Source organism: Typha latifolia, chromosome 10 (assembly GCF_019914945.1).
Source record: "Typha latifolia isolate L0001 chromosome 10, TyphaL0001v2, whole genome shotgun sequence".
In the NCBI taxonomy this organism is placed as follows: domain Eukaryota; kingdom Viridiplantae; phylum Streptophyta; class Magnoliopsida; order Poales; family Typhaceae; genus Typha; species Typha latifolia.
In genome coordinates, this window is record NC_133095.1 from 3,156,585 (window position 1) to 3,168,982 (window position 12,398).

General features: G+C 38.9%; 2 protein-coding genes across 2 annotated transcripts; one reads left to right on the top strand and one right to left on the bottom strand.

The window, feature by feature from the left end:
• Positions 1-253: 253 nt before the first annotated feature.
• On the bottom strand, positions 254-6,383 carry LOC140796231 (polyadenylate-binding protein RBP45-like). The gene is made up of 7 exons (XM_073149166.1): positions 5,929-6,383; positions 4,038-4,518; positions 2,041-2,096; positions 1,836-1,966; positions 1,614-1,710; positions 1,365-1,526; positions 254-556 (listed from the first exon to the last, which is right to left on the bottom strand). Exons 1-7 carry the CDS (start codon positions 6,295-6,297, stop codon positions 554-556), a joined length of 1,299 nt encoding a protein of 432 aa, XP_073005267.1. The 5' UTR covers positions 6,298-6,383; the 3' UTR covers positions 254-553.
• Positions 6,384-8,705: 2,322 nt separating this feature from the next.
• On the top strand, positions 8,706-11,979 carry LOC140796480 (uncharacterized). The gene is made up of 3 exons (XM_073149523.1): positions 8,706-9,188; positions 9,793-9,906; positions 10,005-11,979. Exons 1-3 carry the CDS (start codon positions 8,817-8,819, stop codon positions 11,571-11,573), a joined length of 2,055 nt encoding a protein of 684 aa, XP_073005624.1. The 5' UTR covers positions 8,706-8,816; the 3' UTR covers positions 11,574-11,979.
• The last annotated feature ends 419 nt before the right edge of the window (positions 11,980-12,398 follow it).

Genomic DNA, 12,398 nt, shown 5'->3' on the forward strand with positions numbered 1-12,398 from the left:
CTGAAGTGTGCTCATGGTTATCCTGATATGTCAAACATACTGATATAGCAGTATGCAAACATAAGATATAATTTCGTAATGTAGAACATCCAGGCAGGCTAAGCCAAAAATAATAATATAACAATTTATGCCAAACAAGAACAATTTGTAGGTGGGAAGATTAGATGCTGCAAATACCATCTGTTCGGAAATAGTATGACGTCAGGCAGATTAAAGCAAGTACGGCAATGCAATATGAAAGTAACCATTAAGATGAGAAATAAAAAATATATTAGAGAAGCAAGACAAAGGGCTCCCACCACCCTCTCACCAGCAGCAGCTGCAGCACCAAAAGTCTGGGCAGCATTACAAGAAACAAGTAGCACTAAAAGTGGAACTATAAATAAGTAGACAAGTAACAGTCTAATTGAACAGCAATCTTGAACTCCCTCAGAAACTCACTGGCCTTTTTCTCAATTCATAGATCTTTATAGATGCTTGCAAAGGCGCCAACTTTAAGGCCATGTTCCAGACTCCACTAGTGCTGTTTGAAGTACTCAGGCTCCAGAAAGTATCACTGCAAGTGAGTTACGTATTATAAGTTAACACACTTGTCTAGGCATGCATTCATGTAACAAGGAGCTGTGGTCAAATCCTGAAGACAATTTGTATTGAATTCATGTAATATGTAGTAATATTCCAGAGAAAAAAAGGTCAGTATACACGAAAATATAATGCAATACTCGAAGACTAAATCCATCAAAGCTCTAAAACAATGTTCTCAAAACCAAAAACTATGTTTTTCAGTGACTGCATCTGATTTTATAAGAAAAAGATCTGTTATGAGATTTAATATGATTTGGAATTAATTTTAGGAACGATTCTCAACAAGAAGAATCAAAATATTGCTTCTTAGAATTTGTTTGCTTCAAGTGCAGTTAAACATTTTGTCTGGTTTTCCTATTTACCGGTGTACTTGCTTGTTCCAGAATGTCTGGTTTTGCTGTTTACAAAATTTTGGTTTCAGCTTAGTTTACAATTAAAGCGTTTCGGTCAGTTTCACTTCTAACTTTATTGTATCGGTTTTGAACTTCTCGTATATAGTCTTCTTTATCTTGTTTCTCGATGCATTACGCAATCTATTAGCATCTAAGCAATAATGTTGATATTGAGTAAGGTAGAAATTAGATTCAAGTCAAATCTAACTTAGAATTAAAAAAATACATTAAAAAAATAGTTATAAGGGTTGTTTCAATTAGATGCTAGTTTCGAATTGAATAAGACTGAAATGCAAAATGTTTCAGCAAACATCTTGGTTTTGGATGAAACTTCAACCATACTAAAAAACTTAACTAATAAGTAATAACTAGTACAAACATTTTTACCTGCTGTCCTTGCTGCTGCTGCTGCTGCTGATAATTTCCATACCCTGGATATGCTGCATATCCATACATATTAGGATCTTGAGGTGGAGCATACCCATATGTATCATATCCTTGAGGATACCCATAGTAGTTACCATTCCACTGATTAGGATCTTGTTGGGGCTGAAAACATGAAACAAGGAAGTGCCCACTTTTCTTCAGACTTTCTTGTCAGGAAAAGAAACCAATTTGAAGGCAAGTGAGACTTACCTGCTTGTTTGTAGGACTACGACCCCATGAAAGCCGGATGTTTTGCCCTCCCAACTGAGTCCCATTTAGCAACCGGATGGCGTCCTCAGCAGAAGCTCTGGATGGAGAGATAAAATCGTTAAATTAGATATGATTAAGGATGTCAAACTACAAAACATGATGAGAGCATTTAAAGAAAATCAAAACAAAAGAAAAGAAAGAAAGAAAGAAAGAAAAGCAAACCTGCTGGCAAATTGAACAAACCCACAACGCTTGCCTACAGGTATCTTCACATATACCAGTTCACCATACGGACTAAAAACTTGCTTTAGAACTTCATCACTAATGTTGGGATCCAGTCCTCCAACAAATATCTGCAGTCAAAACAGCGGGTAAGAAACAGCATATATCATACACATTGATGCATGAAATAAGACAAGATACCCACAGTTGTATTATTTGGATCATTATCAGATTCAGTTGCTTGTGTACTCTGGTAAGAAGCTGCAAAAATCAAGATAGTAAGAATCTACTTCTGAAGCCGAGAAAAGTTTAACACCAAATAGTATCCTGCATATGGTCTGCTGGAAGTAGTTTTAAAATTTTCTCTTGCTGAATGTCAACTCACCATGGCCATTGCATTCAATTAATGTTGACATGACATTGTTAACCTGATTGTCAGTGTGCCAGTTCATGGATTAAAAACTAAAAATATTCGGTGTCCCTTCAATACAAATGACAACAAGCAATGACAAAAACTGGATTGAACAAGAAACAGCAGTCCAGAGGGTTGCCCATTTGTCCATATGGACTTCGAAGAAACTATATGATTATCATGTCATTCTGCATATCTTTCAGTAGTTTTGCATCTCTTCTCATGAATGACTGGGATAAAGGCCGCACTCAGACCTACAGACCAGAGTGAACCTTGCATGCAAAGCATGCTTAAAAAATTGCAGGAAATTTTCCAAACATAATTTTCGTCGCTTTCGAGCCATATAGACCTGCAAGCATGTCATGCAATCATAGATAGTGAAAAGCTCCAAAACATCACATTATCCTAGAGAAATATGGTGATTAGTGATTACGCACTAAGGCAACCACCATGAGTGGATAAGACATATGAACATAGATCCTCAAAACATATAATGTTCAAAATATGACAGTCCTTCCATTTCAACTTGCATCCACCTTCCAACACAAGTCTATTTCCCATAAAATGTTTCGAGTTTTCTCACTTACATGAATAGGCCTGTAATACCAATCTTGCAAAAGGATATACACCCTTTTCCTCCCTATAATTCTTTGCTCATTAAATTATTATATATCTAGTTTACCTTTCCTAGAATTTAATAATAAAGTAAACTAAATAGATTAGAGCCCTAAATCTACTATAAAAATAATAAAATTATCATTAACAACCAAAATACGAATTTCAGCTGGTACAGTTAGTTAAACTGATTGTAACATAGATCCAAAACGCATTATAGTAGCTTGCATAACTAGATTTATTATTAGCAACAGAAAAAAGAAAAACTTATCTGAAGATGCCAACAACTGAGAGAGTCCAAGCATGGGATCATTATAAATTTAATTTTAAGTCCAGGGAAAGTCATCCCAGGTATCCAGAAAAAGACTGCAAGAAACTATGCACCACATTGTAGGTATATTTGAAACTAAACCAAAATGATTACGAGAAACAATAAGGAAGAAGATGGAAGAGAACTAGCATCAAGGGAGAAATCAAAGAGTATTCAACTTTTTCAGAATAATCCAGAAAAAAAGGTCAAGAAGATTGAAAGCTGCCTGAAATTAACTTAAACTCTGAAATGCAGAGTTGAAAAGGAAATGAAACGACAATGAAGATGAATCACTAATTACAATGAACTTAAAAGAAGACTGAAAATTAGAGAAAATGTCTTAAATTAAACGAACTGGAATCTAAGAACAAAAGAGTAGCAAAAGCCACATGAAGCACGAAAAACCAAATTCTCACTTAATTAAAACACTGACCTAACAGAGGCCACGCACTACAGGAGACATGCATCTCAGCTGAAGTCATTTCCAGGCCTTAAATGAAGATAGCATGGTATCCTGCTTTGAGACAATATGAATTTTATAAGTCTTGATTACTTAATTAAGTTTAAATGACCCCAATTTTAGATAGGCAAGTACTGAAGGAAATGACTGTGAACATCAATCGAAGCAATCCTGCTTATCTTCAAGTGTATGATTGGGAAATAAAACATTCTAAGGCTAAAACTTTGCAGATTCCACTACAACCAGAAGCATCTGCTTAGATACATAAAATACTTGAGGTTTAATGCATTCCAGGAGTGATTAAATTGTTGTATCACCTGCAACATTTCTTTATAAGAAGATGAAAAAGAGAAAAAAAAATTGTAATTAAAAATTGTAACAAGTGCAAACTGCAAAGCTGCATACCATTAGTAGAATATTGTTGTTGAGAGCTCGCATTCTTCTTGTTGGCAGCTGACCCAATCCGCATTGGCCTTGTAGCAATGTAAACTCCATTCATTTCAGTCATGGCACGTGTTTGCTCATTTATGTCTCCAAACCTAACAAAGCCATAGCCTTTGGAGCGCCCAGTAAGCCTATCTGTTACAATTTTAGCCCCCTTAACTGAGGGGTAACGGTTCTTGAATGTCTCTTGTAATAAGTAATCTGTGACATCCGAAGCCAAGTCTCCAACAAATATGGTATGATCAGTGCCATCATCTCCACGTTTCTCACCTGCTCCACATGTAGCCCAATTAAGTCTAAAAGCTTGCTCGATACTGGGCATCATTTGCCCATTATATGTTTGAAGAACTCGTTCCGCGGCAGCACGAGTGGCAAATTCAATAAAACCATAACCCTCTGCCTGCCCAGTCTGTTTGTTTCGAATAATTTTCACAGAAGTAACCTGCAACAAAGAAAAGTTTTAAGAAACTTGCTAAATGATTATATTTCCACTCCTATCTCCAACACACATAACTACACGAGTATACAACATTTCCCAACTAAAATTTCAAAGGAACAAAGCATGTCATCAGAAAATGACAGCAATCATAAGCGGACTATAGAATAGACCATCAACATTCAACATTGATAGGAGGAATAGGCTTTTATATTTTTTTTATTACAACTTCAGTCCCTCCTAAAAATGTGCATAGCCTAGGAACAGCACAGTACATACCTGCAGCTAAAAAAGAATACCACAATGTACCTGCATTAAGGACTCATATTTCTCAATTTGACGTGCTTTCCTTTCTAAACCACTTTCAAGATGAAAATAACAAATAGACAAGTCAGTTATTAAGAATATCCTGAGTAGCACATGCCAAATAGTTTTCCCATCAATTTTCAGTTATTTTAGGAATTAACTTTTGCTGCATTTTTCATATAAGAATAGGAAATCTACCTTGTTCACATCTAGCTTGTGTCATGATGACCTCATTCTTTATAAGATTCAGTTTACATCATATTACTTTTTTGCTTCATCATCACAAGATTTGACATAGATTGGTTGCTTTTTTTCTGCATCTTCTCTATTTCATCAGTAAATACCAAATTATTAAAAACTTAAATGTCTTCCTTCTAAAAGTTTCAGAAATCTATTGGCATTTTTCTACCATTAAAATGTTCCTCTAATCTACAGTATGTCCAAGATGATGATGACTCCAAATATGCATGACTCATCATTTTGTTTACATGACTACTGATAATTTTCCAGTTCCCTGCATCCAAAGAATGGCACAAATTAATGCATTAAACAGAGTCAATTGGAGAAGAATGATCCGTACAGCCCAGCCAAAATAGTTAAGATTGAAGACTTGGTCATTGTCATTGTCTATTTCTAAAGAAAACAAAACAAGATTCACTACTAGATGGACGCTACATTACTAAAATTTCTGAAAAGAAAAATGGAGTGGCAAAGTTCAGTTTCTATCATAAGTAAACAATATCCAGAACAATGCCAAATAGCACAAGATTCTCTGATTACTTGCAGACAACAAAGCGGCAATATTACTTTTGTGTCTATTATGTATCACCTAAAAGCCCCATTTTGCAACCACCGAAGAACTATATTCTCTTTGTCTCCGTGTATCTACATCTTCAGATATAAGCAAAAAAATTCTCTTCAGTACTAGATTGACTTTCACAAAGGTAATTAACTGGCCACTCAATTGAAAAAATTCCATGGATAACAGAACACCAAATGCAGCTTCGTTTCATTCTAAGTCATGTGTTCCAATATCTTATACCTCTACATTACGAAAGACTAAAAGTCTACAATTTAACTACTAACAAGACTAATTAAAGAAAAGGTCACCTCTCCGGTCTGGATGAAGCATCCATAAAGGTAGTTCTCGTCCATCCAGTACTGCAGGTCCCCAATCCACAACGTCCTGATCTCGTCGGACGACGCCGGCTGTCCCGTCGGGGCATGGACCTGGACCTGGAACTGCGGCATCTGCTGCGGCTGCGGCATCTGCTGCGGCTGCGGCATGGGCTGGGGCGCCACCGGCGGCGGCACCTGCGTCGCCTGCTGGTTCCACATCTGCTGCGGCGGCGCCGCCGGCATCTGGTAGTACTGTTGCTGCGGGGGAGGCGGCGCTGACATCGCCGCCCACTGCTGCTGTGGATCCATCGGCGGAGGAGCCATCGGGGGCTGAACCATGCCTCCTGCGGGCTGCATCATTTTTCGCGACGGATAAAGAAAACCCTAACGCGAGAAAAGAGCCGGAGGAGATGAAACCCTAACCCTAGAGATAGCACCCAAAAGGAGGAGCGTTAATATTTGTGGAGGATATATACGATGAGGGAAAGGAAGGAATCCGTCCGTGCGGACGCATAGAAGTTTCGTGCACCACATTCAATGGGCCTGTTTGGCCCATTAGGCCTATCTTTCCTAGAAATTGGGCCTCTTTCACAATTTTGCATTGGATTATGAGAGAGTATTGGAAAATTAGAGGAATAGATTTGCAAAATATTGGAAAGGTATAGGGTCTCATTTAGTCATTTAGCATTAAGGACATATAATTTTACTACAATGTTCCAGAGAAGTGAAAACTTTTCATTATGTTCTAGTTAAAATACCGATTCTACTGGGATTTTTATTTGTTTAACCATATGAAAGCAATCATATTGGCCATTAATATTTAAACTTTATAAGGCAAACAGGTCCTTATTATAGTTCTTCAATTTGACTAGAATGGGTCCCAACAGTGAGATTTTTTTTCTTTTTCCAAATGAGCTTTTTGAATTTTATGGGTCAAATTATTTTGAAGAAGGTTTTGGAAAAATGAGTTTCCTACTTTGACCTAATACCACCTAATGGAGCAATAATTTATAAACTAATTTAGCACATGAAGGCATTTGATGCACATTTTGGATACAAATGGATATATAATAAATAACTACTGCATACATTTATGTAAACAAAACAAATCTTTATGTAATTAGTGAGGGAAGCTCTGTTGCCAAATGGATAATCATCCTTCATCATTTCGATTAAAACTAACTACTCTCTTTTGTTTGCCAATACTCTCAATAGGATTCATGACAATAAGTGATTCACCAAAATAATTATAGATAGATATTTTCTTTCTTATTAAATATTTTTCTAAATGTAAAAATCTCTTATCTAATCATGTTGTCGATTAGTTGTTATCAGATTTTGGATGTTTATAGAAAAGCTTTTTTAGTAACTTTTGATGGTTGATGAGTCTTGATTAAGTATTTATCAAAGAAAAGTTTCCATAACATGATCCATAGCAATCTTCCACATATAAGAAGAGGTGGCAATCTATCAACCATTAGTAGTTTTTTTTTTTCTCCACTTCACAATCATCTCCATCATCATACTGGATGATACTCCTTCTAGACTATTTGTAAGATATATGTAAAGCATTTGTCGACAAAAGCTCTATTCTTATAAAAATTTAGACAAATTTCTTTCACTTCCTTCCAAAACATGCTTCAATTCCTCTCTGCAGCCATCATCTTTGACTGCAAAAAGCATCCAAATTAAGGGGGCCACAAGCATCAGTTTGATACCCCTCAAATTATATTTAAGATCACACACTGTCCTACCTCTACACCAACTCCCTCTTAATCTGACTCCAGTCATCTCATTTGGACTAAGGGTCCTTTTTTTTTTATCTATCTTCAAACTTAATTTAGTCTAAAGTTTGAAAGAAGTAATATGAGTAAATTAATTAAAACGCTACCTTGCTCCAACTTGTGTTGTTCTTTTATGTCAGGCTCCATAACCAAAATGCTGCAAAGGATTCATCAGACCATCAGTAAATAGTATATATATATATATATATGCATGAGTAGCCGTCTATCTAAGTAAAGCGAGAAAGAGATGAACCTCTTGAGGAGCTTCTCTTACTCGAGGGTGGATAAAGAAGACCCAGATGAGAAGAAGCACAGGAGGGCACAATTCTTGATCTACAAAGTGCTAGAAGAAGCTCGGTGCCGGAAAAGGCGATCGCCGACGACGGTGGCGATGCTGAAGTTCAAGGTCGAGGTTGGATCACAGCTGAAGAGGATGAGGAAGACAGTACTGAGCTCTTCAATATCAATCACCATGGCCAAGGCTAGAGCTTGTGTTCATGAGAAGGTCATGAAGCAAGTTAGGACGTGGAAGCTTGGAGTTGGAGTACTGTGGAGCAAAGGAGATGTCATGGACTTCACTCCCTTGTTTGCTTAGATTTGGTTAATATGATGCAAACCAAAGAACTTTCTTTTTGTGAGGTTGGAGTTTTGTAGCTCAAAATAAGGTTGCAGATGTATCCTAATGTTGCGTAAACGAGCCAGTTCTTGTGAGATGGCTTGCAAATAAGGGACATGGATGGCCAGATGGGTCTGTTGTTTGGCATTATGATGCAAATTTCGATAGCAGGAAATAGATAAAAGAGGGTCAAGTTGTAAATATATAAAAGATGAGGTTTTCTGTGATAACTTTGTGCCTAACTAGATGAGAAGTTGGTTTTTTGTTAATCAGACCAGACTTACAGACTTATACTTGTAATCCTTTGAACCAAATTACAAAATAAACCCCCAAATAAAGTGAATTCCAATTACAAAGCCCAACACTAGATCTCAGTCAACACTCAGCAAGGCCCACTTCCTCTTCTCTCTCTCTCTCTCTCTCTCTCTCTCTCTCTCCCCTCGCAATGGCGTCGAAATCGCACTGAAGTCGGCGGTGCGATGAGGCGCCTCTCCTCCTCCAAGAGCCAAACCCCACCTCCCGGCTCCGATCTACCCCTTCCCCGTTGCCGCACTGGGAACCCCTCCCTCACTGGCGCCTCCTCCAGAGCTCGCCGGAGGAACAGTCCCACTGCTTCTGGTAGGTGGCGGGGCGGTGCCACCACGCCCCTCCTCCGGTGGAAGCTCGAGGGCGCCGGTCCTGCCCCGGAGATCGCTAAGGGGAAGGCTCGCCGGAATCTCCGCAATGCCGCAGGAGAGGCAGCAGAGCCGTTGGCTGTCTCGGCGAGGAAGCTCGCTGCTGGGCTCTGGAAGCTGCAGCTGCCGGAGGTCGGTGGCGAGAGGGAGGGGAGAGGTGCTCCGATAGGGTTTGCGGTAGGTTCCTCGAGATCTCTGCTGTTTCTAGGGTTTCTTTTAGATGCTTGCCTTTGTGTAGAATCTGTTAAAAGTTTGCACTTTGCTCCTCTTTTGGGCGTAAAGATCGCTCTTTTCGCCCCTTTCTGGGTTTTGTTTGAAGAAATCTTAAGCCAATAAGGTCATGATGTCACATACGTAAAATCCTCAAATTTCTCATAGTCAGAATTGCATTTTTTGATATATTAATTTGGATTCCTGATGTTCATGTAAACCTAATCGGGGGTTATCTATGTCTCAAAAAATTAGGGATATTACTTATTTAATCTTAGTAGTCGCTCTCACTGGTCCAAGTTACAGTATCTCTTTGTTCTTAGTTGTGATCCTATTATATGCTTCTAAGACGATGATTTATGCCTAAGTGGTGCATCTGCTGTTGTACGTTCGGTGGCTCTTGTGAAGTAGATATTCTTTCGAATTTGTGGAATTTTTATGTTTATTTAACATCTATCTTTGTTTTCACAGCCGAATCCCAGGCATCTATACATGCTCAATTGTGAATTAGATATTCTTCAGGATTTGTGGAATTGCTATGTTTGTTTAACATATATCTTTGTTTTCACAGCCTAATCCCAGGCATCTATACATGCCCAATGTTTGTGATCATAATAGAACTGGCATTCCTAGCCGCACAAGGAACGAGCTAGCCAGCAGTCCAAAGAATGGCGCTTTTCATAAGGTACTCGTAGTATATTGTTAATGACTAAAGAAAATTTTGGTTTTTTTTTTCTTCAGTATATTGGTTGATCGGTTGTTTGATTCATGCTTTTTTATCAGGTGGAATCTTGTGCTGCATCAACGCATCCAGACATGGAGATGGCAACTAAATGGGACAATGGGTGCTTGAAGACTTCAGATGAGATCTACCAAGTCTTTAGTAACTTGAAGCTTCATAAAGACCAGCAGGTTACAACCAGTTCTGTTGCTACTTGCCTGCAAGCAGAGCTCGGGAAGGCTCACAGCCGCATAAGTGATCTTGAAGCTGAGAGGCGTTCTTCAAAGAAAAAGCTTGATGACTTCTTAAGGAAGCTAGCAGAGGAAAAGGCATCATGGCGGAGCAGAGAGCATGAAAAAATGAGCAATATAATAGATGCCATCAAGCACGACCTCAACAGGGAGAGGAAAATTCGGCAGCGGATGGAGATTGTGAACTCCAAATTGGTCGATGAACTAGCAGAAGCTAAGTTATCTACCAAACGATACTTGCAAGACTATGAGAAGGAAAGGAAGGCCCGTGAACTGATGGAAGAGGTATGTGATGAACTAGCCAAGGAAATTGGAGAAGACAAAGCGGAGGTTGAGGCTTTGAAGAGAGAATCTATGAAGATGAGAGAAGAAGTGGAGGAAGAAAGGAAAATGTTGCAGATGGCCGAGGTTTGGCGTGAAGAGAGGGTACAGATGAAGCTGGTTGATGCCAAGCTGACGCTTGAGCAGAAGTACACGCAGCTGAGCAAATTGCTGGCTGATCTGGAGTCTTTTCTCAAAGGAAAAGGTGGTAGTGATGCAGATAGTGCTGCAGCTAGAGAAGCAGAAATGCTCAGAGAAATGGCAAGCTCGGTGAAAGTTCACGATATCAAGGAGTTCTCTTACCAGCCCCCTCCTGCTTCTGAGGATATTTTCTCAGTTTTTGAAGAACTCCAGCCAAGGGCAGATACTAAAGAAAGAGAGATTGAGGAATGCTATGGATGCAGCTCTGCCAGTCATGCCTCTAAGATGCACATGGTAAGCCCTGAGACTGATGTGTTTCTAGAACCGGTAAATAGATATGCTAATGGGACAACCAAAAGAAATGGCGCTGTGGAAGATGATAGCGAATGGGAGACTGTGAGCAATGTTGAGGAGCAGGGCTCAAGTAATTCTCCAGATGGGAGCGACCCATCTGTCAATGGTATCTATGAAGAAAGTGATGCATCAGTTAGTGGAACAGATTGGGATGAGAATGGAGAAAGTGGCACATTACTTAGTGAAATAAGTGCTGTTTGTTCAACTACTAACAGACAGTACCGGAAGAAAGGATCTTCTATTGCTAGACTCTGGAGGTCATCAGCTGGTGAAAATTGCAAGAAAATGGTAGTAGAGCTGCCAAATGGAATGCCGACAAATGGTAGGAAATCAAATGCCACACTTTCTCCTGGCATAAAGTCAGGTGAAGTGGGTCTAAGCTCACCAAGTGTAGGTCAGTTGAGCTCTCCCGACTCGCTAAACCCTCATGTAAGTCGAGGAAAAAAGGGATACATTAAATGGCCAGGAAGCATGCAGAAGAACAACTTAAAGGCAAAGCTTCAGGAGGCAAGGATTGAGAGCCAGAAGATTCAGCTGCGTCATGCTCTTAAACAAAAGATATAGCGGAGCATCCTTTGCATTCAAGACATTTACCTCCTCAGTTTCAAGTTTGGACTGGACAAAAAACATGGAGACAAGTATCTCAATATCTTTTGCCTTTGTCTAGTCATAATGCATCCAATGTTGCCTGCCCCTCTTTCTCTCTATAAGTGGACAATTGCATGATTGCTGAGAAAGATGAATTGCCTACCTACTGAATTTACCATCGCTTGCTATTATTCTGTACTATATCAGTCCCCACATCAACCATCTTCAAGATTTGGTAGGAATTCTGAGCACCATATGAAACCTGTTTAATGTAATATTATTTATACACTGATCATCCTAGTTGTATTTATATCTTAGTTCTAATCAGTTTGTATCTCATTTCATCAAAAAATTCAGTTGCATCTCCTATTTGACTTAGTCACATTATAGCATTCGTCAAATCTATTATGGTTAAGCTGTTAAATGTATCATGGATGCAACATTACTCCTTCAGTTATCCTTTTGATTATACTTTGGAGATATCTATGCTTCTTTTGTGTAGGACAAATTTTTAGGCAATAAATATCTTAATCTCTGATTGCTTGTGAGCATGGGGAATCTGTTCATCATTATCAGACTACTGCGTTACCACCCCTGCCGGCCTATAGGTGTCACAGATGTTGATCACTTCTCTAGCAAATTAATATCTAACTCTACCAACCTAGCAGTCTTATGTGAAAGTACAAAGACTTGAAGCAAATGAGCAGAGACAAACAAATCTTACCCCCTTTCAAAGATCATCTCCTCCTCAAGCTTTGTTTGATTACTTTCATTCATCACCTTCATATCGTTCAACCCACC